This window comes from Cupressus sempervirens, chromosome 8 (genome assembly GCF_028749045.1).
Source record: "Cupressus sempervirens isolate cs-2001-9-10 chromosome 8, ASM2874904v1, whole genome shotgun sequence".
NCBI lineage: Eukaryota > Viridiplantae > Streptophyta > Pinopsida > Cupressales > Cupressaceae > Cupressus > Cupressus sempervirens.
In genome coordinates this window covers 380355737-380382420 of record NC_143125.1, presented here as the reverse complement: position 1 = coordinate 380382420, position 26684 = coordinate 380355737, and the positions used below count along the sequence as shown (strand labels likewise).

Below are 26684 nucleotides of genomic sequence, written 5' to 3'. Positions count from 1 at the left end.
CTTCTTTCCAACCTCTTATTTGCTCTCATGGTTAGTTTGTTGATGATACAATCTTTATGGGTAAATCTGAAGTCAATGAAGCCAGAACCTGAAGCAAGCTCCAAATTTGTATTCTTCAGCTTCGGGTCAATTGATTAATTGGAATAAAAGTGTTGTGTTTTTTATTAACACCCCTATTCCTAGACAAAATAAAATTGCTAATATCCTTGGGGTGTTCTATTGGATCTTTCCCTTCAATCTATTTGGGTCTACCTTTAGGTTTGAAAGTCCCTGATTCCTTCTGGGAAGATCTCATAAATAAATTCAATAAGAAGTTGGTGGGTTGGAAAGGAAATCTTCTAAGTCAGGCAGGTAAATTAACTCTTCTCAAAGCTTGTCTTCAAAGTTTACCAACTTATGCTTTGAGCCTTTTTAGAATTCCAGTGAAATTTGTAGATACTATTGAAAAAATTTAGAGGAATTTTTTATGGATTGGGATTGAGGAAAAAAAGAGATTGCCTTTGATTGCCTGGGACCAAGTATGTAAGCCTATCCGAGAAGGTGGACTGGGAATCAGGACAATAAGAAGTATGAATAGAGCTCTGTTAGCTAAACAAGGTTGGAGAACTTATCATGATGACAATGAATGGAGTACCATATGGAAACATAAGTACCTTTTCAATGTTAATACTCTAGCTGATTTCCTTTCTTCTCCTGATGTCCTTCATCCATCTGCCATATGGAGTGCAGTTTAAAGGACAAAGAATACTCTCAGAAAGGGTTGCTCCTGGAAAATTAGAAATGGGAAAAAGGTGAGATTTTAGGAAGATGTTTGGTTAATGGATCATCCTCTATTGGAAGACTTCAAGATATTGCTCAAGTTGACATATGTAAGCAAAGGTATGGCATTTTAGTGAGTCATTATTGGTATAACAATTCTTGGGTGAATTTGACTGATATTGATCAAGGCTTCAATAACATACAATTAAGTTTGAATGTTTTTTCTCTATATCCTACTTATGAGGATGAGATGATATGGAATGCTGATCCTAGTGGTCAATTCAAAGTTTCTACTCTCTTTACTTCTAGGGAGAAGGGTGATCATCCTTTTTGGTCACAAGCTTGGATTAAGGGTCTCAGACCTAAAATAAACATTTTTTACTGGCTTATGCTTCAAAATAAAATCCTCACCCAGGATAATCTACAAAAAGAGGTATTAATGTGGTAAATAGATGTCCCTTATGTAAAAATGGATTTGAAGATAGAGACCATTTGTTCTTGAACTGTTCTTATAGTCAACAAGTTTGGGCTGAGATTTTCAACTACTAGAATATATCTTGGGTTCATCAAAACAATGTTGAACTTTGTTTTAAAAGTTGGAAGTGTCCTTCTAGGGATCCTGATGTTCAACTGCATTGGAAAATAACTCTTCCCCATCTCTAGTGGGGTATCTATAAAGAAAGAAATAATAAAATCTTTAGAAATAAAGATTTGCTAGGATGGGTGCTTGGACAAAATATTGTTACAACAATAAAAGAAAATTTCAAATCTCAAAGGAAAGCTATTCAAACTTTTCAAATCGACAATCCTTTGTGATCACAAGGCCCTAATTTGAAAATTGATAACCCAAGATAAACTTCTAGATGGAATACTCCCCCTAATGGATGGATTAAAGGGAACTTTGATGGTGTTGTAAAGGGAAATCCAAGAAGAGCGGGATGTGGATGGGTCTTAAGAGATCATGCTGGCAATATTATTGATGTCATTGCAATTCCTATAGGTAATTCTAATAGCCACATTGCTGAAGCTATTGATGCTCTATACACTATGAAGTTAGCAGCTGATTCGGGTTACCCTAAACTATGGTTGGAAGGTGACTCATTAAATATTATTAACACACTTAATAACAAAAATTCAATTACTTGGTCGATTGAGGCAACGATCATGGAGAGTAAATCTCTAATTAATAAATTTGAAAAAGTCATAATATCCCACACTTATCATGAGGCTAATGGTGTAGCTGACTAGGTTGCCAACTATGCAGTCTAGATGGGTTATAAAATGACGTGGTTTGGTGAGCTATACAAGCACGTTGATCTTAAAGCCCTTATTAATTATGATGTTACTCATGCAAAGGTGGAAAAGATATGCCAAGATTAGAAATTTAATGATTTTTGGTAGTGGGCCTACGGTTGTTAGTGTTCCTTCCCCGAGGAGGTACATATATGTGATTACAAGGCAGGATTTGCACATATCATCTCTAAAGCGGGTTTTATGTGATGTGATGAAAATTTGGTATTTGTTTAACTTGTTTGCTTTCTGCTTTCACTTGCTTATGGTTTTAGCCATTCTTTGTAATTCTCTAAAAATGAGAGGTGAGCCATGGAAACAAGAACCCAAAAATTGCGATGAATGGAAGGCTAGGAAGGATGTCGAGAAGATTTTGTAGAAGGGAAAGGTGACCAATTATTTGGAATGCCTTCACGAGTTCAAACCGCATGTCACCATGACCTTTTTCAAAAACTGGATTGAGGACAGAGTCTCTTTACATGGTGTTATTATGAAATTGATGGAGGATTTCATAAATGAGATCACAGGTTTACCCATGGAAGGCATAAAGTTCACTAAACAAAATAGCATTTCTAATGTTGCTTTCAAAAAAATTCCTAAAACGGATGTTGAGGAGAAAAATTTGGAAAGAAGTGGAGATTTCTACGATGTGAAGTAGATAAAGGAATTTTAGCAAGATGTGCTCTCCTGTACCCATGAGTATTTCATTCTGGATGGTAGAAATAAAAGAGTACATAAATTTTCTCAATCATTTTAGACACAAGGATAGACTTTCTTTTCCTTTCTATTTGCGATTTTCTCTGCTTCAAAGTCTGCATGCTCATAGGAAGAAGGAGTCACATCCTATTTTACATGAAGGTTTAGTTCTCCTTATTGAGGGTTACTGTAAAAGCAAGTCCATTGTTTCCTCCTTCATTAGATAAAAATAAGGGTTCTATTACTGATTCTCATTCTAAAAAGAATAAGAATGAAGAGAATGTTAAGGGTAAGAAGAGGATTCTCGAACAAAAACCCCTCACATTCTCAAAAGGACAAGGTGGAACTGAACACTGAGTCTAAGAACTCTGAAGGGAAAGAGGATGATACTCCAGAGGAAGAGGAAAACACAGAGATTGGAGATTTTAGTTCTAATCTAGAAGGTTACTTAGAGAGCAAAGGAAAAAGTGGAAAAGAGGATGAGGAAGAAAATAGTGAAGAAAACATAGAATAGGGTAATAATAGTGATGAGGGTAATTAGAGTGATACTAATGTTGGTGAAGAAGAGATGGAAAAGGTTAAAGAAGACCCTATTACTATGAGGGAGGAGGATCAAACTGTTAAGATTGCTTCACCCAACAGAGAGGCTATGGAACAAGACAAAAATGAGGACCCTGCTATTATAAGGGAGGAGGAACAGACATATAAGTTTGCTTCTCCTACTAGAGAAGTTGTGGAAGAGGACAAGAATGATTCTCTGCAGAGGGAAACTATGCTTTCCTTTTTGCACTCTGCTAAGCAAAAAGCCAATTCCATTCTCCAAGTTGATTCATGGATATATAATGAAATTATGGATCTAAAAAAGAAAATGGATATTGTACAACAAAACTAGGATATTGACCGAGTCAAAATTAGCCAATTGGAAGTGCAGGTTGGAAACATCCTAAACAAACTCAAGGATTATGAACAAAACCTCCGAATGCTTATTAAGGAAAGTGGTAATAAAATGGAATAGGTGACTTCCAGTATCTGCACTACTGCTGCCAGTCTTGGAAAACACACAAATGAAGATATCATATCACCAGGGGGTCTAAGCAAGAGAACCAGGCAGTGTTCTAGGAAGTGGGCTCAGGAGGCTGCTGGTGCTTCGGTTGCTGATTCCATTCAAGACATTGCAGAGATTGGAAAAGAGGTTGTCAAAATGATCAAAGAGTTGTAGTAGCAGCTCTCACTGGGTTTTGATCTTTGGTTTTTGTCTCAGCTTTTGGTCTTTTTTGCTGGTTGCGGTTAATAGTTTATGTTTTTGGTCCTGTTTACTAGTTTTTGTCTAGTCTTTAAACTAGGTTACAGGTCCTTGTAAAACCAGGGTACTTTTATTGGATATTTTATATGGTTTCAAGTCCCTGTAAAACCTGATTTTGATGTTGATTCTCAGTAGGTTTCAGGTCCTTGTAAAACTTGGCGGACTTTAATGCTTTATCTTTTCTGTTTTTGTTAAAGGATTTCAGGGTCCCTTCAAAACCTGTTTTTACCGTAATCTAAAACATTTATAAATATAGAATATATTAGCTAGTTCTATTTTCAAAATTTCTTACTACTCTGAAAAAAAGGGGCTTATATCACTTAATTTGTTTTAGTCAATTATAATTTAGCAAACTAATTTTTATAACTTGTCTTATTATTAAATGTACAACTTGACCTTATCAAATATATTATTAAGAAAATTATAATAAAATTTGATTGGCTTAATGATATGATTTAGAAGTCCACAACATGAATAATTTAATAAACATATGAACATTAAATATTAAAAAATTAATAATTATAATAAAATGATATTAATTATTATTAAACAATTTATATAAATTTATATTCATTAGTTTTGAAATTTTAATTAACATAATTTTTTAATTACTACTTTTAAAATTTTAATTTAAACAAGTAAAAAATAACAATAACAAAATTAAAGCGACACTCTGAATCTTTACCTAAAACTCAATAAGTACCCTTCTACCAATGGTATTTGAATTAAAATCTTTCAAAGAAATATTTGAATTAAAGAAATAAAGAAGTTTGTCATGGAAAATTTTCGCAATATTTTATGGACAAGGCACATAGGGCAGAAAAAATCTTATTACATTAAAGAATTTAACCCCACTTCTAGTCATGATGAAAAGGCCTATATAAGAGCACCTATTAATTGGAAAGCAAAAATGCTGATGGCACAAATCAGAACTAGTTCACACTAGTTGTGATGTGAAACTGGTAGATGGCAAGTTCCGAAGGAAGAGTGGGCAGACAAAACATGTTTATTCTGTAATATGGGAGCAATAGAGATGGAGCAACAATTTGTTAAGGATTGTCGGGCATACAGTGACATCAGATCTGGTTATACACAAATATTGCAGAACAAGGACTTCAACTACTTATTCGAGGAAGATCAAGTTAAAAGAACAACTACTCTGATTATCAAATTTCAAAGAGGGAGAAACAAGTTAACCAAAACTTTGTAGCTACATTAGTTCCACTCTTGCCTTGGGTGGTGATCGTGTAGGTCCCATAAGCTACTTCAGCCTCATGAACTTCATTAAAATCTATCATATTATGTCATAGCATAAGGAAGTTTTTTTAATGTGTCAGTCGGCATACGATTGCTAAAAATGGAGAACTTAAAATAGGCACTCGTAGTTTGAAAGATATGTACCATTTGTGGCCTGGTTTTTTAAAATGGGACCTATCAATACGCAATTGTAAATTCTCAAGCCGGCTGCGCGAGAGTTCTTTCTGAGCACATGGAATTGAATGTGAGTAGAGGCGAGCGAGAGACATAGGCAAAGGTAATGGAGCATATGCAGGTCGGGTTTCCCAGAGCTGCAGGCGTGAAATGGGTCAAAGAATGGTACTTTAGCTTCATATCTGCTTCTTTCCGCTCAATTCACAGTTATATGTTCTGCATATGCATTTGTATCATGATATCATTTAGAACGCCCTACATTGGATGGTTATGATCGGATATAGTGTCTCATGCATTTGATTTAATTGTTTTCTTTCTAGGTTTTTCTGTATTGGCCCTTCTCTGGATGGCTTTATTTTTCTTCAGTACCTTTTTCTGTTCTCCTTATTTTAAGTCGATTGAGGAATTTGGTCCCCTTGTTTGTTGGGTTAGGCTCCGTTGACTTGGCAAAAACCGCAAGAAACATTACCGTATCGAAATCTTCATGTTTAGGAAAATGTTTGAACTTGCTGTGTAGGGAATTGGTAAATTGTAACTTAATCTACTGTTTTGCAATTTAATTCGTTTCAAATGTTAAATAAAAGAGCAACTAAAAACAAGTTGAAAAACAGAATTAGAGATTCGAAAGACAACACACAGAACACTCAGTTTATAGTGGTTCATCAACATGGCTACATATTCTTTCCGAGTAATGCAATATCTTTATTTACTTCTCATATATATGATACATCCAATCTGCAGTTAAATGTTCAGCTCTTTGAAGGTAAACACACGAGAAGAAATGAACATATAGGAATTGAATAGTCCAATGATCGTTGGACTTCACATTCTGAACAATCTCTCACTTGAACTCCAATGCATATTGCTACAAACAATTAATATCCCCTACATTTATATACTCAGTGTTACATATTAATCAAACCTAGAGAAGCTCTGCAACTTAAGCCTCTCCAAATTCTGCTCAAGCATTTTTGATAAGTCTTCTCAAGCCAAGACAAACTCAATAGAACTTACTCTAATAGCAACTTCATAAACAATCAGATCACACATTACCTCATTCACAAACATCTTAATATTGAAACTAATAAACTCACGATCCCTGGGCCTTGGTCAAATGCGATCATAGATCACAACAACATTTGTAATGTTTCCAAAACCTCCCACTCCCACTCTTATATATCTTCAGAGAAATTGTTGGTTGCCTTTGCAAGGTCTACCTCTAATAAATAGCATCTTTCCTCCTCCCTCTGTTTGAGGAGATGTATCCCTAATGAAGAAGCCCTTTGTTATGTAGAAGGTACCTTCTTCCTAGGCACATCTATTTCCTTTTCTTCAGTCTCCAAAACATAGCTCTTGCAATCAGTGGTCCTCCTATGGCCTACCAATGGCGTAAACATTCCTATAAACAGGGTGGCGTGTATGCTATCATTGGCGTAACTAGTTTTACCATCATCTTTTCCCTTTAAGAAAAAGCAAGTATAAAAAACATTCATGCCCTCACAGCTTCCCACTGGTGGCGGAATGCAGTTTTTTTGGCAAAATATTACATTCATTTATATCAGTGCACTAGATGCTTTCCTAGTAACCAATTGCCCTTGTTCCACTGGTGACATCTGCTCACCTTGTAATTGGGCGTCCTGTTAAGTTGGTAACCATCAAAGCAATGGACATTCTTTGAGCAGGTAAGATTACCCTTTCTTTTTGCAGAGGGACAAGTATGAGCCCTAAAACCCAAATCAATCTTGAGATCTTAAGCAATAGCCCCAAATCTTCTTATATCAAAGGCCTGTATCTTGAAGATCGGGGGGCCAAGTATGGCTGAGGACATACATTCTGCAAACAACGCCTGCCCAGAAATATCAACACTTCTCCAACTCTCTATCAAGGCAATTTGGCAGCAACCAAACTCATGGTAGCACTTTGGCCTGTAGATTTTCATAAAGGAAATCGTGCAAATTCCTCTAATTCTTGATTGAAGTGCAGTAGGAAAGAAGGATCCATTGCTGTAAGAGCCAATGGAGGCAACAGATTGGGTCCCAAAATTGTGAAGTATCCCCCAACAATACAATCTTGTGGATTAAAGAGGAGACAACAAGGGTATAGGGTATAACCTCAGAGTCTCCTTTACCACTGTCACTCTGTTTTTAAACTCTGGGGTTCACAGGAAACATATTCACGGTCATGACACCACAGTGATATTTACCATTGGTCTTATTTTCATTCAAATCAAGTATGCTAATGAAAGTCGGTTACTTGCTTTTGCCAAAGCATTCAGTTGTTGTCATGACCGATATTGATATATATTTAATTGCTTTACATATAAATATGTAATTAACTCTTTACAAATAGCTAGGTTGCACAGGGATGGGGGCACTTGGGGTACTTAGGGTACGGGTACGGGTAGGACTATTTTTCATAATAGGGGACGGGGGTATGCCAAACATTATTTTTAATCATACTATTATATTTATAGAAAATCTGAAATTATGAGTCATGACAATGATTTTTCAAAACAAGAACTGTGATAAAGTTTGCAAATGTAATATATTGTTTTCAGTTTCAGATTTGCTATATGTTTGTAATAGCGATATATGATAAATGATTAGATGCATAACAGAGAAGGCAGACTTTAAACGTGAACAAGAAGATCATAAATCATTTGACAATGACATATTGCTAATGATAAACTTCTGACTTGAACAATGATAAAGTTTATTGTTAATCAATATTGTATCAAAGTTTAAAATTGATTAGGTATTGAATTAAGCTTGATAAACAACAAGCTGAGATGCAAACAAAAAACCAAATTTTTTTTTCTGAAATATTAATCAAGGTCCTTAGCTATGATGCTCTAAATCGAGTACCCGGTAATTAGGATATGTGTATCTGGTACTTGACTATGTGGTTATGAGTACCAGGGGTGTGGGTACAAGTACCCATGCAACCTTGTTAAATAGTACTTAAAATGGACTAAACAAAATTAATATAAGATAAAGACTTATATAATATAATAAATGAGTTACTAAATAATCCCCTTTAAAGCTACCGACTAAGGAAGTTAAACATTTAAAAGAATCTAAAAAAGAAAAGGTTGACATGTCCTTGTATGTTAACTCACTCCCCCTATCCCCTATGTAAGCTGAATAGTGGCAATAAAATAATAAGGAATAACATAGACTCTTTATTAAGAACCAATGACAATGATTAAAAGAGACCAAACAAATAGTTAGCGACCAGCAGTGGAATAGTTGCTTTGAGGGGACATTACTCAGTGCTGATTAGGACAACACAGCAGTGTACTGTCAGCACAGAAATGTACAGTAGATTCAGCCAACAGTCACTAATATGATTAATGTCCTAAGTCATCAACCCTGAGAGGGAAAAAAAGATAGCAGTGTGTAGAGAGTAATACACTCTGTGCTGTCAACACAATGACAGCAAATAGAAATCAAGTCTCAAACAAAGACTTATGAATATTATATCAGAGAACAGCAATTAAATGGTATAACACATGAAAAATGTAAGAGCCATGTAGATGTTTTGTAGCTATAAATAGGAATTCAAAGACCATATAGGAAATAAGCTTAATCACAAATGAGTGAAGGGATTACAGGAATATATATTTTGGGGTAACAAGCATTTGGGTTTCGATCAAAGAATTATGTTTATCGCTGGTCAGCCTTAATGAGTTAAATACTGATGACAGGATATTGTATCTGAATCCTATAAAGCATTCACAATTATGGTATGACCTATAATATATATGTGTGCATTAATAATGAAATCAGAATTAATTATATTATTCAGAATTCTATATATGTTATACACATTTATATAGATAAGATAAGATGTGATAAATTTATTAATGTCCAACAAGAGACCATGAAGGTTTACTGGAATGAGTACAGCGAGACAACAATTAGCAGAGGGAGCACCAAACGGTTCCTGTGGAAAGAACAAGCAGGAAAACAAGAAAACAAGGAATATAAAGCTAAATACTCCTCACAGACGAGAAGTATTCCAGAACCAAAGGATATAGTCTGGGGCAAGGGTGTGTCCTAAGCCATCTCATGAAGCCGCTAGAGAAATAGGGTGAGATTGTTGAGTGTGTCCTTTGCAAGGTCTCACAGATCTGGTGTGACTTGAGGGAACTACTTTGTCCCCTGGGCAGGATATGCTAGAGGGAAGAAGGAGGTGTTGAGTTGGTTAGAAGTTTGTCTTGATAGGGCCTAAAACTGCAGAGTGTGATGTCAAAGCTGTATGGCCTCTTGGAGATATAGTGCAAGACATTGCTGATCTGTGAATTTGAAAAATGAAGAAAGTGTTAGAAATAGGAAATACTAAGCGGAGGGGGGGGGGGGGGGGGAAGGGTGAATCAATATTCCACAAACTTTTGCCCAAGTATGGATATCTTTTACAACTTTATAACATGCACATGTGAATATACTGAAAAGTAAACATAGCAATAACACAATGCAACTCATAACACCATTATTTGTTAACTAGGGAAATCTAGGCCAAGGGAAAACCCTAATGGGGGCGGTACCCACAAAATCATCTGTATTAAGTCAGCATATTATGGAGACAAAGTTTTGGCTTGAGACTTAGAAAATTGTCCAAGTATCGTAGAGTTTCTCTGTTAGCACATACACCTTTTTGATTTGAAAAGATCATAGGTAGCGAATTGCAACGTGCGCATTTGAGGGAAGCAAGAACAGGGTATGATGATCCTATATGCAAGAGCACAAGTCATTATGAGTAGTATAGACAAAGATATTGAAGGTTTAATAGTCACAGGTTTGCACAGGCAGAACAAGCCAGAGTTAAGGAAAGTGGTAATTTGTGTTAAGGAATTAATTGCTTCAGTATTTATGGATGACATCCCAGATGTTAACCCTAAGTGGGCGAGAGTTAGTTTTGATTTTTGGGACATGTGTGGAGATATGAAGGCCGACATGACATAATTATTTGGTATAAAGGACAGAGTTTTAGATGCAATGTTGTGTAATTATTGGGTGATGTTTATGACATTAAATGCTATTGTATTATGATGCGAACTTGATGTTAGAGCAGAGAAGGTTCAATATATGCGAAGTTGTGTACAAAGAACTACAAAGGACAGATCAAATATTCTAGATATCAGCATTGTCAAATGTTTTTGTATCTATACATTTTGTGTACAAAATATCATTGTAATTGCATGTTTGGGCAGTTGGTTCATCTTGCATACATTTTGTAATTGTAATAACAACTCCTAACAAGATTGAGGCTTTTAACAAGTCCTAGTCCTCTAACAAGGACTAAGACGCTATACGAATGTAATAGACTCTTAATAGGGTCAATATCTTTCACAAGATACGTTTGATTAGTGGATCATTTTGTAGGTACCATCCCCATTAGGGGTTTCCCTTGGCCAGAGTTTCCCTAGTTAACAAATAATGGTGTTATGAGATGCATTGTGTTATTGCTATGTTTACTTTTCAGCATATTCACATGTGCATGTTATAAAGTTGTAAAAGATATCCATAGTTGGGAAAAAGTTTGTGGAATACTGATTCACCCCCACCTCCCCTCAGTATATTTCTAACAGAAAGGGGCCAAAGGTGTTAGATCATGTCCTCTCTATCAGTCTGGTGATTAGTCTATATGTGTAACTGATGGGAGCACACTCTAAAAGACCCCAAAGAGATGCAAAGGGCATGAGTCCAATAGTGAGTGAGAGTCCAACAGTGAGTGAGGTACCAAGGGTTGAAAATGACCCTGTCTTGGATATCAATGAAATGCTTGGCATAGAAAACCATCCTCAGACGTAGCCCCCTAGAGGGTTACTCCATGTCGTGATAATATACTGTTTGTAGATGTTGAGCGTGATGTGCTCATTCAACTCTTTTTGAGAATGAAGGAGATGAGCGGGGACATCTAGAAAGAATTGATAGGGGGAAGAGGATCCATCGCAACCCCAATCAAACCAAGAAGAGCAAAGGGTAGCGAGCTTTGCCAGTAGGATTGAAGCTCGCCACCACCTTGTAGAAACAGTAAGCTAGGTAAGATTATCTGTGGTGCCCCTTCATAGAATCTGCAAATCTTCGTATCTGATGGAGAAACCAAACCAAGTCAAAGATGGTCCCAAGCCTAAAAGGATGAGCCTTAAACTTGGCCAAGATGATATTGTGGGGGTAGACTGATGGCATTTGACAATGCATCAAAGGATGGTGTGGACTGTCTTGACTGAAGCCCAATTGGAATCCATGAGAGAGGGCACCCGCACAATAGAGTCATAAAGAATAGTTGGCATGACCAAAGAGTCCAAGAGGGACATCTTGGTCATGGTATCCTAAAAATGATGTTTGAAGCACTGTCTATCAAGATAGCTAGGGAACCAAGCCCTTTATTAACCCGAGGCTGTATGACTTGTCTCTACTAAAACGGGGCTCGAAGAATTTGACCCCTAGGTAAGTATAGGAGGATGTGATCTCAACCTCAACGCCCTGAAAATAGAAATTGAGATGTGAGATTTTCAAGTAGTTGAAGACCATCACCCAGGTTCACAACTAGTAGCTGTGAGTCATAGAAGGAGGCCAACCCATCAAGAGGTCGTTGAAGCCCCTCTGGAGAAGAAGTCAAAAGAATCACACAATCGGCAAATAGTAGAATAGATATCGAAACTTGTGTATGTAGCAACCATGTCCGAGGAGCGTGAAGTTTTGGAGGAAAGCCTCAAGCTCGTCAATGTAGGTACCAAAAAGAGTAGGGGATAGAGGCATCCCTACTTCACTCCAATGGTACTTTGAACAGGGTTGAAAATCCCTGCAGAGTTTTGAATTTGCCAACAACACTCATATAATCTCATAATAAAATTTCAAGAGAGTCTTTGAGATACCGATGTCTCTAAGTTTCTAGAAGAAAGGCGCTTGAGGAATAGAGTCAAAAGCATTGCAAAAGTCTACAAAACAGTAATAGACTTTCACAAAGTGGTGACGAGCCTCCTCAATGATAGTTTGTAGAGTCAAAATATGGTCCATGGTTTGGAAATTTGTGTGAAAACAGGCTTGCCCCTTAACCTGATAGCATCGCCAATCAAGCCCTTGGATAGAATAGTGTTCAGTACAGTGGCATAGAGTTTGACAAACATTTGCCCAACCATGATGCTCCTATAGTTGTTGGGGTCCAAGATCGACCCGATCTTATGGATTAGATAGATAAATATGTCATGACCAAGAGTCGAGAAGCCAACACAAACTACCATATTAAAGAAAAGTGTAATGCCGAGTTTGAAGAACTCCATTTAGAACCCTTCCTCGTTCACTATCATGCTATTGTTCATGCATCTAATAGCCTTACTAATGTTGAAGAACGTGAAGAGGTGGCATTGAGGTCGGTGTGAGGTGGAGAGGGGACTGGCCGACGATATCATAGAGAGTGGAGGTGTGGGAAACAAGGGAGTTGAGATCTAAGATGGAGTGAGGGGGAGGGTGATAGGGGAACAAAGTGTGCCTGAAGAGGTTCAGAGACTATAGGAGAGAGACAGAGGGATCTACATTGCTTCAGGAAGAATAACTGCTTTTTGTGTTGAAGAAAGGGACAATAGGAAAACTAGGTGAACGAGGGGGAAAGGGTGAAGAAGGTTGAGAAAATCAAGTGGTGAAAGGACTTGCAGTCCTTGTCAAACCACTAATTCATAAGGCAAGTTCTGCTGTGCACGAGACTATGAAAGAGGGAGGAGGTGTGGGGGGAGAATGGAGAGGAGGGCAAACTCCTACAATACGGCCGCAAGTGAACCGAACATGGAGGGAGCATCCCTAGAATTGGAGGAGTTCTGGTGGAGGAGCCACCTAAGGTGGTGCACAAAGAGATCACAATCACTCTCATTGAAGCAAAAGGAGGTATGGGTGGGGGAGGGGGTGGAGGGGAGGGAGGTGTTGGTTCCCAAAACCACAGATTGAAATCCTATGGGCCTTGCCAACTCAATGTTGGGACTCGAATGGGTTGAAGGCCAACTTGACAGTATTGATCGATTCAATCTGAGTCCTCTATGCTTTTGACTCTGCTGGGCCAAGGCGGTTACGCCAATTCCCAAGACAAGTTCTTTAGCCTTGAGCTTTTTAGAGAAGCTAATCTGATTACAAATGCAACGAAAGAAGAAACTTCCAAACGACAAGGAGTGAAGGAATCTTCAAATTTGCACCACTTCTAAAAATGCAAGAGTGCTGAAAGCATAGTGATTTCACTAATTAATTCAGGATGCAAATACTTCAAATACAGTGAGTTGAAGACTTCGATATCATGAAAATGATTATAAATTTAATTACTTAAAAGAGAGGATTTTAAAATATGATTGCTTATAAAATATGATAATGAGTGAATCAATTCTATGAAGTAGAGAAATGCAGAAACTTAATGCCAAGAAATGAGTTATGAATCAAAAACACATTTGCATGAATGCAAGACCCAATGCCTTATTTGTATAAGCAACAAAGTCAATTTACATATAAGTTATTTGCATACAACTTATAGGACAATATTAATACTATCAGCAATCTGAATGTTAAAATGTAAGGAATCGATTACATATGCAATTCTTTGTTAGTCTTGATGAGAATTTAACTTTTGTAAGTGAAGATCAACTAGACAGAAATATGGAAATAAATAAATATCTCACTCTATCTCTGATGATCAAACATAGAATGCTATAAACGGATTTCACAAAACATCAAACTTTTATGATTGCCCAAATTATAAATGACTACAAAGGACTGACTTATATATTAGTTGTCTCTTTGACTTATATAAACATTAGTACTGAAATCCTTACAAGTCACACTAGGTTGCTTACATCATTTGAGACACTCAAATCTGGAATTGTGCCTCTGCTTCTCTCTTTTAAAAGAATTCCCACAATATCTTCTCTAACTTACCAATGAAATAATTTTTAATGATGCTATATATTATGTGTCTTTGTTCCTTTGGCATTCCATATTTATACATTTGTAAGGGGTGTGTCATCTAAAGCATTGCACCCCTCTGTAACAAATAACTGACCATAATTAACATAAATTTTTAATATAATTTTGTTTTGTTATAATTGACAGTTTTTGATTATATGCCTAATGCTCTTAAGCAGTGGCCGAAACATGGATCAAGTAGTTCACATGTGCAATCATGGGAATTCTTACGTTCGACACAAGTGCTTACCCCTCCTTATACATTTATCAAACCTGCAATAGAACCAGAGAGTTATTAGATATAAATGACTGAAGATCATGTGTTAATGATTAATAATAGACAATACAGCTTGTGGCCTCTTGAGTTCCATATCAATGTTGGAGAAATGGATTAGAACATGGGATTCTCCTGAATGAGATGGACCAATAACATGAGAAGAAAATTCCATTCAAGCCCATCTTCTCCATTTCAGATGATTCTAGCCTGATTTCTTTGGGACGATATCCAGCTTCTTTCTCACAAGAGATAACACTTTCAGAGTGCTAGAAGAGATCTTTACTTCTTATGCACAAACATTTTGCCCATTGCAGGAGTACACTTTTTTCTCTTGACAATATATTATTTTATCAATCCTTACCATAAACATATTGGGCTGTTCATAGAGTTGATTATTTTCGAAAGGAGATCCATACTTAACATATCATTCGTTTCATCAATACTCACATGCAACAACATTGATATCCTCCCTTGACGTGTTTGACGATAACATGGAATATTTATCGCTACATGAAGCCGCTGCTATATGCACTTCAAGGATGTTGGGAATAATTTCTTCATTCAAACAGATTTGTCCTCCCTTTACCATTGCCGATGTGATTTAATTTTGTCATTGCCACAAACCAGAAATCTCTGTTTTGTCTATATACATTGCTTTTAACGCAAATTGTATGCATGTTTAATATTACTGTATACACACCTTATTTATGTGGCTTCCACACGCTGCCCGCATACTTATGATCCAATAATAATATTGTTGCTAAACTTATGTTACTGCTCTCACATAATTCCTCTATCTTTAACTTGAGCCACTGTAAAAGTTAGACTATTTATAATCATGTTAACGTCTTTCATCCATCTTCATGCATGTAGATTATACTGTCTTTAACATTTATAACTGCAGGGTAAGAAGATGAAGTAAGTATTCATGCTGTCACAATAGTAATGGCTTTTAGGATTGTAATAATTTGTGTGATGATCTAGATTTGTCTATAAACAAGACTATTTTGGGAAGTATCAAATTTTAATAAGAAAAGAAATGTAGGATAAGCCATAAAGTAGAAAATGTTAAGAGGATATGCCCAAAATTTTGGAAATGAGGGCTCCATTAGGAGAGACAAGAGTTCCTGAGGGTAAGACTAAGGAGGGTGTGATCGGGTAGGGGGGAGACGAGAATTGGTGAAGCAGGTGATGGAGGGGATGAAAGAGGCAGTAGAGCGAGTATAGCCTACAACACTGGCCCTGCCGTAGTGGGGCCAACAAATGAAAAGATTGGAACTTGGAAAGTAGGAAAGACCATTCAGGATCACCAAGTTCGACGACTCACATACTTGTAGCAAATGGCAGTCGTACCTAGTGAGGGGTCCCTGATCGTCCTCAGAAGTACATTGTAAATTGAGAGTATCTGGATTTGTATCAGCCATACACACCAGATCAAACCCATGTTTGTGGAGGGGGATTTGAAGGTCTCTGGTCCTTACATTAAAATCCCTTAGAATAACGATGTCTCCCACGGTCAAAAACCTGGTAATGTACTCATGCTGAGGTCCTTGAAAGGGTTGCTGCTCTCCCTGTTGTGGGCACCATAGTACGAGGAAGCCGACAGGAAATACCAAACTATGATGAAGATGTCCCCGTGATATGACATCGTCCAACCAATGTGGACCCACATGAACTTGGCTGAACTGTCAGAGTGAACCACTGCAATCGTGCTAAATAAGTAGTCACAGACTAAACAGGCAACCCCACTAGAGTCCCTGATCCTACTGGAGAACTTGACCTCGTCTCTAAAAGAAAACAACCATTGGTAGCCAGAGATGCAAAGAAAAGGACAGATGGGGCTTTCATGAGTCTCCATAACAAGGAGATATCTGCAAAACCAAGAGCATCCAGAAACAAACTCGATAAGGATTATAAAGTACCATTGCTGTTCCAACAATTGACACAAAGGAAACCACTGTGGGGCTCTGACATACCCATCTGCTGCAACTGTTATTTGGCCTTGGCGGTCGACCCCGATACCCATCCAGACGGAGGAGAGTCCTGAATGACAACCTCACGGTTCTTGTCAATAACCCAATTTAGTAATCACTTGACTTACACTTTCTGTAGAGGTCCAAAGCCTACATTTCCCCCCATTACAAGCTTCAAAGGGTTTGAGGAGTTTTTGTCGGTTTTGAATAAAACATTTCCAAGTAGTTGGGTGGCCATTTTCCAAGTGTTTTCAGACACTTTGTTCAAGTAATGGCTTTTCTATGAAGGTTGAACCATTGAAGCCTGTAGCTGGTCATACATGTCTGCTGGCAGATGTGTGTGAGGGTAATGGTGATAATCACTGTTGGTTTGGGAATTTTCTGTTTTTTTGACACAAAGTGATATTATGAGTGCTACAGCTTTGTTGGAAGTGGGATGATGATGTTTGGGTGAGTTTAAGCCTCTTTTTAGACCTGCCGCCCTGATTTGGGAGTCAAGGACAGAGTTGAATATCTTGCTGGAAGTGTATCAGATCTGTCTAAAATTTGAATACTTCCTTTACTATTGTTGATGACACATAATGATTTAAAATTCCTCTAGCCCATTAAGAATCTTTGATGGGACGTTGCAGCAGTGTTTGAAGTTTGAAACAAGGTGTTTCTAGCTGTTTGCAGACTGTATTGAAAGCTTTCAGATCTGTCCACTTGTAGACATTTGTTTCCAGCATTTTGGGGTTTTCCTTTAACATCTTGGCTGAGGTATTTAAATTTCAGTCTCTTCAAATTGTCCATAGCATCTAATGCAAACATCTTACTTTTATGTATACACCTCAATGGACTTGTATTAACAGCCAATGTATGTTGAACTATGATTTATCAGGTCTATAACATCAGTATATTATCAATTTTAAGTTCATGTAGTTGAGTATTATTGTCACAAAATTTCATAAAACAAAATAAAAATTAGGGGGTGCCTTTACCTAGCTTAGCAAAATCAAGGTCCAAATTGGCTCCATGACCAACAGATTAAAAACCAATCTTCCTCTGATCAACTGATGAAAAATACTGACAATCAAGTGTTGCTTGCAGTTCACAACAAATTGAAGTTATAGAGAGGAGGAAAATTGAATCATTCAAGAGATGATGATTTCCATCCTAAAGTGCATGAATGTAGATAGGTGCTACTGCTACTTGGAATAAATAATAAACACATTAGTGTATTTATTCAGTTGAGCACCAAAAAAGTGTTGATGTTACACCTCAGGGGACATGGTTAGGAATCTATTGGGAAATATGAGACTGTTTGGTATACCATCTATATCTACATTCTAAAAAAGAAGTGGATGTAAACAAAATGAAGCATATCTTGATCTAAAGTATTCAGATATAGATCTAGAAAGCTATGAGCCACAAGCATGAAAATTTAGTGAGTAAAGCATGGGTCACACTTGATATTGGAAAGGAGTTGGTAGCGACAAAGAATTGATAGCTTAGTGGTAGAGCAGCTTCTCATATACATGGGAGGACTTAGGTTCAAGTCTTGGCTGGTGCATGCAAAATGGCATGGTATTAGAGCCTGGAAGCTAGGAGTTGGGCTATTAAGGAGAATGAGCCACACTCTGGATTGAAAAGGAACCAATAATTGCAAAAATTGTGCAAATGGGAGGTCCTAGATTTGAGTCCTAGCCGGTCCATGCAAAATGTTGTACTAACCCCAATATCAATTCCTCTTAAGGACGATGTCAAACAAATAATAGATATTTTACTTAAAAATTTTTCAACTCCTTTTAGTTTTTTAAGCTGTATTATATAATTTTTAATTTAAAAAAAAATATATTAATTATATATATTATTGAAATAGATCTACCCCCATCATCCTCAAAATCCAATTTTTTTTTTTCTATACCCTAGTTTTGAATTATGTTTGGCTCAGCAGCATCAATTCAATGGTTTTTGCATCTGTCATGTCACAAACTAAGCAAATTGATTGTTTTAGATTGCAAATGATCTTGACTTTTGTTCGTTGTGCTTCTTAGGGTGGATACACTATTGTTTGAATATTGTTGACATATTATATTTAAGATTTTTCTTTTATGAGCGCACCAATCAAGGTAATGGTTTTTAATGACTTTAGTCAATCAATAAAAATATGCAGTGATCCAGAAATTTCCAAAGAATTTGAAAACATGAAATTTTACAGAAATGTTAAGCATATTACTAACAAGTTATAATATTTCGACTCTCATGCATACATATGTTTATATTTATATTACTCGTGTCTGCATATGCAACCAACATTTTACTTTCTGAATTATATTTTTCAAGTAGCTAACAATTTCCTGCTTTTTATATCCAGGGTTCCTCAGGAGACTGTCTTAAACAATGGGAAGTGTTATATTTTGAAATGGGTTAGCGGTTAGTGTAAGCTTCCCTTAATTAATTTTTAACTTTTTTTGTGTAAAAGGATTTTTGAAACTCTTACGGATCTGATTTATTTATTTATCTTTTCAATATTTGTGATGTGCTTTTTAGCTGCAATATTTCAATTCTTGAAAAACCAATGTTAGATTAATCTTATGATATTTTTAGAATCATTAATTAATGAATTATGTAGTTTAATAGAATCTGGGGATTTTCTAATATTATTAGTCAGTCTTATTATCGTAGAATCCTTTATATCATCGTAATTTTGATATTTAATTGCCTTTGTTAATTGGAAGGAAAATTCACAAACACTGGTCTTATGTTGAGTTAATGACAGAAAATAAGATCTCTTATGGATGTACTACGAAATTTAAACTGATGGAAATATATAACAGAAATGAGACCACAACAACAATCAGTCACATGAACACCATAGTTACCATAGAGAAATCTACTGTAGAAAATCCATAACACGGATTTTTTATTATTCTCTTTTTCCTCTTAATTTTGCATTCCACAGGGCAAACAATAAATAATGACTTTTAAGAGGGCAAATGACCACAACATGTAATAAAAATGGGACCACAACAACAAATAATCACGAGAAATAAGCCCCCGACTGCTATTAATCTGAATGTTTTCATGAAGACCCATCATATCCAGAGTCATGAGAAGCAACCATTCAATGGTGATTAACATTTAAATCACATCCCTTCAATATGTAATGATATAGCGGTTAGTTATTCAAGCATAGCAATAGAAAACCATAATTGCTTATTGAATAGTTGTCTTTATACTTGATTGGTCTTGGTGTTGATCTTTCAACGGATTGATACCACTGTAGAATAGGTTTACCAATAATAATAATTATTGTTTTGTTTGTAAAACAAATTTGTCACTTTGAAGATTTATGAATCTTTATGCCTAATGGAAATAGTGACAAACTATTTCTCAATAGTTGGATAGGTCATCTTAACAATCTTCCTCTGTGTTTAGAGGGGCAGCTCCCTCGTATAATAGGGGTATTTGTTGTTTTCCAAATTTAAATATAGTGGACGAGAAATGAGAATGCTGAAAATTAAATGGGTATAGCAAGGGTATAACAGATCCTCCTTAGAATACCAACAGGCATGACATGTTAAACAATTCACTCACACAAAGTACTTGAGTAAAGTAATATTATTGTCAATGAATATACAATCATTAACAATGATAGAAGAACACCATTTGAAAGCATCTCCAAAATTGATTCTCTATTACTTTCTTGAAAATTACTATTCAAGTTTGTACACAAGACCCTTAGCAAGAAAATCTGGAACCCTTCTCTACATGATTTCTCTTATATATATAGGAGATAGAGGGTACAATTCCTTTAACCACTTTCTTAACCTCCTAACTTCTTAGGATAACTAATTTAATACCTTTGATAACCACTTAAGGTAACTAATTAACTACCCTTTTGTAACTACTTTGAATTAGTTATCTGGAAACAAAACTCTCCTAAGATAACTGAGAGATGAGTCCAAAGTTACTAAATAGATTTTTAACTTAGGATAACTATCTTTTTGGAATAAGTTAGGATTACACCGAACTCTTATAAAAGAAGAGAAGAGCAAGTCACATGGAACTACTCCTACTCAAGCCAAAATTATGACTTGCTATCTCAAAAGCCAAAAGCTGTACATGAGTCAATCCCTTTCACTTATCGTTTGCTGATGTTGGCGAATCTTGAGAAGATGAGCCAGATGCCATGGATTGATCTGCTGGAAGAGAAGATTTATCTTTGAACATTTTGAAAAGTTTAATGGTAGGTCCTACCAATTTGCCTTTAGGAATGGCATCTTTTGTCATCCTTGCCTTCCAAGTCTGCAAAGTCTTATGTATGCTACCCAATTCGAATTGGATATTTTTTAAACATGCATCATAAGTTCTGAGATATGTAGAGATATCACATAACTTCTCCAACGTTCCTTCATTTAAGGATTCTTTGTTGAACAAATCTCTAGTGTTGTTTGAGCTTCCTCTAATATTGATGTCATAGGATGGAGCATGGAAAATTCATTCTGAACCTTGGACTTTATCTGATTGCAACTTGTTGCCAATTTCTCTTGTTCTGCTAAAACTTGATTAACAATTATCAACTTCCATTCAACGGACTCAAGCCCAGATTCTGAGAAACTTTCTTTCATATTTGGAAAGACTTTTTCAGCCTCCAAGTTGTTTCCATGAGTTTCTGTCATTTCTTTGAGATCTCTCGTAGTCTCCTTACATATAGCCCTCTTCTCTTTTGACATTTCTCTATTCTTTTTCAATCACTTGTCCTCTTATTTCTGCTTCATCATAAATAGCTTTGGCTTTGGTGAAGAACCTTGAAGCATCATTTTTAATATTGTTCACCCATTTTTCAGTGTTCTTCCCATATGATTAATACTTGTGAAAGTTCTCAAAGGATTCATTCCTAATTCTTTCTTGGAATTTTGTAGAAACCAAGGAATGTTCAATGCTCAGTGGCATAGCAGAATGATCCATAAAGGTTTACATAAAGGAAGTGAGACCTTGTAATTCTTGTTTGTATCTTTCTTTTGCAAGTCTTTCCTTCTCTATTCTTTGTAGCAAGTTCTCAGTGACCACTTGAAAATTTTGTATATCACCTTCCCTTGTAGATGGCCCTAGATCAAACCTGGTCATGACAAAATTAGTTAGGGTTACTTCATCCCCATTTTTCTCTGAAATGGGTTGTGCTATTTCTATGCACATATTTCTTGTTTCTGAATTTGATTTCAACCTTGAAGCAACCTTTATCTTCTTTTTCTTTTTAGGCCTCTGAAATAAATCTGAAGCTGGGTCAAATTCAAAAACAATCAATTCAACCACCTTCCTTTTCTGTACTAAACTTTTCTTTATCCAAGAGGGGGAAGGTCACAAATATCCTAACACTTCATCTCCTTGAGGAAGTTGTTGCGTTGGGGGTGCAAGAGTAGTTTGTTCAAAGATCTCTTTTGAAGGAAAAGCGGTTTTTGATAAACGAAATGATGGGATATCTTGAGATGAGTCAGGGGCTTCGATGGTAAAGGATCCATCAAGACTAAAGGAGACAAGGTTGGGATTCCCATATTATTATCATAATCTTCCTGAATTACAATAGGACTTTTGATGCTTTGCTTCCTTTGTTCTGTGTTTGTTTCTTTTTCTTTTGATCTTTTCTTTCCTCTTCTTTCCCTTTGCTTCATCTCCACAGGTACGTTGAAAATCATTCCTCTTTGATGGGTCTTCATCCCAGTCATTTGCTTGCATGCTTTGTCCATAAGAATGGGTATCTGTATTTGGTTGTTCAAATGGAGTGGAGGAGGGCGTGCCCCTTTGACTGTCATTTTTCTTCCTTGTCGTCTCTTTACTTGTGGTTTGCTGCTTTCATCTTACCTATCTTCTTTCTAACCCAAGCTTCAGACCGTTTGATTATCATTGTTTTCGCTCACTTCCCTTATCTTTGGGTCCTTTCAATTGATCATTGGGAGATCTTGATTTTGAATCTTTTCGAAAAAGAGGGTGTTGGTTATCAAAACCGTTGATTAGAAACCTACGAGCCTTGCCCGCTCGATGCTGGGACGTCTAATCGGTTTTGGCCATCTTGACAGGATCAATCAATTCGATTTAGATCCTTTGTGTTGTTGGCTTCACAAAACCAAGGCCCGTACACCTGATCTTGGACAACAAAACTTGGATTCAAGATGTTTTATAGCGAATAGATATAATGCAAAGACAATTTCCTCAAGTGGAAAGATTTTAAGGAAAGCTTCTGGATTGTGACTGGTGAATATTATTCTTCAAATTTGATTACTTTAATAGAGTTGTGAGTGCTGAAATATGATTAAAAATGAATTACTAGAACAAATAGATATTAAACCCTTAACAAGAAAAGATCAAAGTATTGCCAACAAATAGATAGAGAACAATGAGCAATTTAAAGATCAGTGCTGAGATTCAAATGGGTGATAGAGTCAATATTATAAGTTTTCACATACAACTTTAGAATATTATGATATTAAATCTATGAACAATTCAATTATTGGGATACGTCAAATTATTTTCGTTTTGTGCATATTAAGACCAGTCTATAATGTTTTAACCATTAAAAGGACAAAATAGATATAAACAAGGAAACAATTATAATATTCCACAATATTTGTATGTATCACGTTTAAACAGTAACAAATAATTTAATCCACTTATCCCAATAATAAATTATTAATAGAAAACAAATAAATCATAAAGGACGAACTATATAATATTTGTACTCTAAAACAAATAAAATTCTTACTGATTATATTGTGGAGAAATTTATGTTTGAGGACACTCCAATGTAGATGCTCCCCTCAACACAATTAAATCTCACAGAATATTGCAATGTATGCTCAATATTTCAACATTCAAGAGCTTAGTTCAAATTTGATCTCTTCCAGCAAAGGAATTATAATAACTTGTATGTCTTAGGAATGCAGAGAATTTTTTTTGAATGAATCAATGGTGTCATATTTGATTTTTCATCACATATTTATAGAGGATGAAAAACTCATTGGGTACCTTCCAAAGGGTCACACCTTTTCAAAACTAATAACTAACCAATAGTATGACTTTAATATAATTTGGATTTTGTTACAAAATAACTGGCGGTGTATTCTTCATCGCATAAATACCACAGCTTCCATTCCAGACCACTTGTGATTTCTTTGCACGAATCTGCCCAAAATGAAAAATATTTAATAAAACTTTAAACCTACGGAGGAATTTATAGATATATAAATCTTTGTCTTGCAGGCTGACAAGGATCTTCACGAGGTACCACAAATTTGTGAATGTAGCAACATTTCGACTCTGAAATAATCAATTACTCGCCTAAAACCAAGTGCCTCTGCTATTTCATATACAGATTTCTACTTCTGCACACAATCAAAAGACGAATTTCTGGAGGTGCCTCCGACATCAACATTGCAACTTCAGTTCAGAATGATCCATTTCAAAATGACCACTGCTTACATCTACTGCCCAATCTGAACATTTGATATCATCTTGATAACATTGTCCATTGTTAATCCTGGGACACTCGTGGTAAATCTTCGTCATTTTCACCATCCCGTATGTTGTCTCCAGACCTGCACTAAATACAACAAGACATCAGATGTTAAATATAAACTAAATTTCCTTAATGATTGATGGTGATCAATACAAAACTCCTTGCTATTCACTTCTGAAATGAATATAACTCTGCTGTCCCTGTACGTCTTGCTACTGTTGCTTCTCAGAGGAATATGTGACCTGTTCTAAATTGGCTATTTGCTGTTGCAGAAGATGTTATACGATTAGTTGCAACCACTTCATAATCCTTGTCTGTTCTGAAAGGCATAATTTAATTGTCCTTGCAATTACTATTGAGAAGCAACACAACATTTCAGTATTGTTATTACTTCATAGATACCATCGATTTACACAATGCATTCCTTCTTGGTGCTTGACTTCATCACTGCGGAATCATTGCCTTCTAACTTCTGATATTTATGCTTGTTCTGTACATGTTTGACAGCATATTCAATAGATTTCATGATATACATATTTGATGTTTCACCAGTATTTTGAATGGATCATATTGACTTCTACCATAATTATTTTTTGCTTAGATCCTCATTCTTGTAACCTCTTTCTCTTTTTAAAAAACTGATCACCATTTGTCCTTGTAGCAATTGCTTTGACAACAATCCAACGATTAGATTTGCATTTGTAGCATATGCTGTGTGCTGTAACTCTTCTTGCAAAATCAGGAATTGCTGTTGTTAGTTTCATCTGAACTGGATGGATCATATATGAATGCACAACGCAGCATAATAAAACCTTTGTTGCTTTATCCTAATCTCAATAAAACAACCAGCAACAGGATCAAGCTTCTATATTGGCATTTGTTGTTTGTACTTGATTCTAGGATCATACCTGTATATACTACTGAAATGAAAAGAATCCAAATCTGAATAATTTGTCTCACAATTTAGAAAATAATTAGACAATGTGCACAAATTGATTCTAGAATTTTTGGTTCCATCAGTGGCTCTCATTGGGGACATATGCCTTTGGCAGGCATAGTGAGAATTCCAGCTATCTCTGGAGGAGCAGACCTGCCAAAACATAGGGAGTAATTAGTTCGTAAAATAACACAGACAAAAATTTAAAGAAAAAGAAAAAGAAAAAGGGAAAAGAAGAACTCCCCGTTATATGTTTACTGAAAGAATGGCTTAAGGTACTGTCCATGAACTGGAAAATCTTGCATGCGGCCATTTGTGTCCTGCAAAAAATAAGAGTGTTCCCCAGCCTTTTCAAAAATGATAAATGGTCCTAATCATAAAGCCTCGAACTTACCATGTTTTCCCTTATCTTGACCTTTTGCATTCCATTTCAGGACCCAATCACCTACCTTAAAAGATCGGTTTAAAGTTTTCTTGTCATGAAGAAATTTAACTTGTTGCTGCTTATTTATATTTTGTTCCTATGTAATCCTCCTTACTTCATCTAGCTCAATTGGTGCGTTTAATCTATTTTCTATGAAATTGATGTCCTCTAATTCTTCCTCAGTAACAAATTTGTAAATAGGCAATAAATTACTTAAAGGAAGTTTTGCTTCTTTGCTATAAACTAAGTCATAAGGAAAGAAATTGGTAGACTTTTTCACCGTGATTCTGTCTACTCATAATGCTATATTTAGCTTTGAATCCCAGGTGCGCTTGTTGTTGTCTAACATTCTTCTGATAATCTTCAAGATATTTTTGTTACTAGACTCAACTTGTCCATTGCCTTGGGATGATATGGAGATGAGTATGATACTGTTATGCCATATTTCCTACAAAATTCAGCAAACTCGTTAGATCTAAAACACATAGCGTTATCTGCTATAATCTTTTGAGGAACTCAGAATCTAGTTAAGATGTTCTTAGTAAGAATTTTAATTGCTACTTTACTCGTAGACTATAGAGTGGGTATAGCCTCTACCCACTTGGTAAAGTAATCGGTAGCCACTAGAATACAACTATATCCGCTGCTTGATTTATCACTAATTTCCTTGATAAAATCAATTCCCCACATTTGGAAAGGCTCCTCCGCTTGTAATGTCCTTAAGGGAAGGGCACCATCATATTTTAACTTACCTGAGAATTTCTGACAAGCCTCGCATTTCTGCACATAAGAATGAGAATCCTTAAAAAGTTGAGGCCAATAATAACCTGGTCACAATATTTTATGCGCTATGGTCCTAGCTGAAAAATGACCGCCGCAAACTCCTTCATGCATCTCTTTAAGAATAACTACAGATTGAGCAATATCCAAACAAAAAAGTAAAATTCCATCTTGATTTTTCCATCGTAGATCTCCTTGAATTAGGACATATTTAGCGGCTTGTAGTTTAGTAGTTCTTTTTTGATTGTCACTTAGATTATCTCTACATTTTGTATGCTGTGAATAGTAAACTATATCAGTACACCAAGGACATCTCTCAATACTAACTTAAGTGTGATCATCAGTGATTTGATTTACTTGTACAGCTTCCAAATTTG

General features: G+C 36.0%; 1 protein-coding gene across 2 annotated transcripts in view; it reads left to right on the top strand.

Moving 5' to 3' along the window:
- The first annotated feature begins 5361 nt into the window (after positions 1 to 5361).
- YY1 (zinc finger (C2H2 type) family protein) overlaps positions 5362 to 26684 on the top strand; it is a 145559-nt gene continuing 124236 nt past the window's right edge. For both annotated transcript variants that reach the window (XM_089797813.1, XM_089797812.1), the window contains exons 1-2: positions 5362 to 5644; positions 19028 to 19086. In XM_089797813.1, the coding sequence (XP_089653939.1) occupies positions 5586 to 5644; positions 19028 to 19086 (118 nt within the window). In that variant the 5' untranslated portion in view covers positions 5362 to 5585. The remainder of the gene's footprint in view (positions 5645 to 19027; positions 19087 to 26684) is intronic.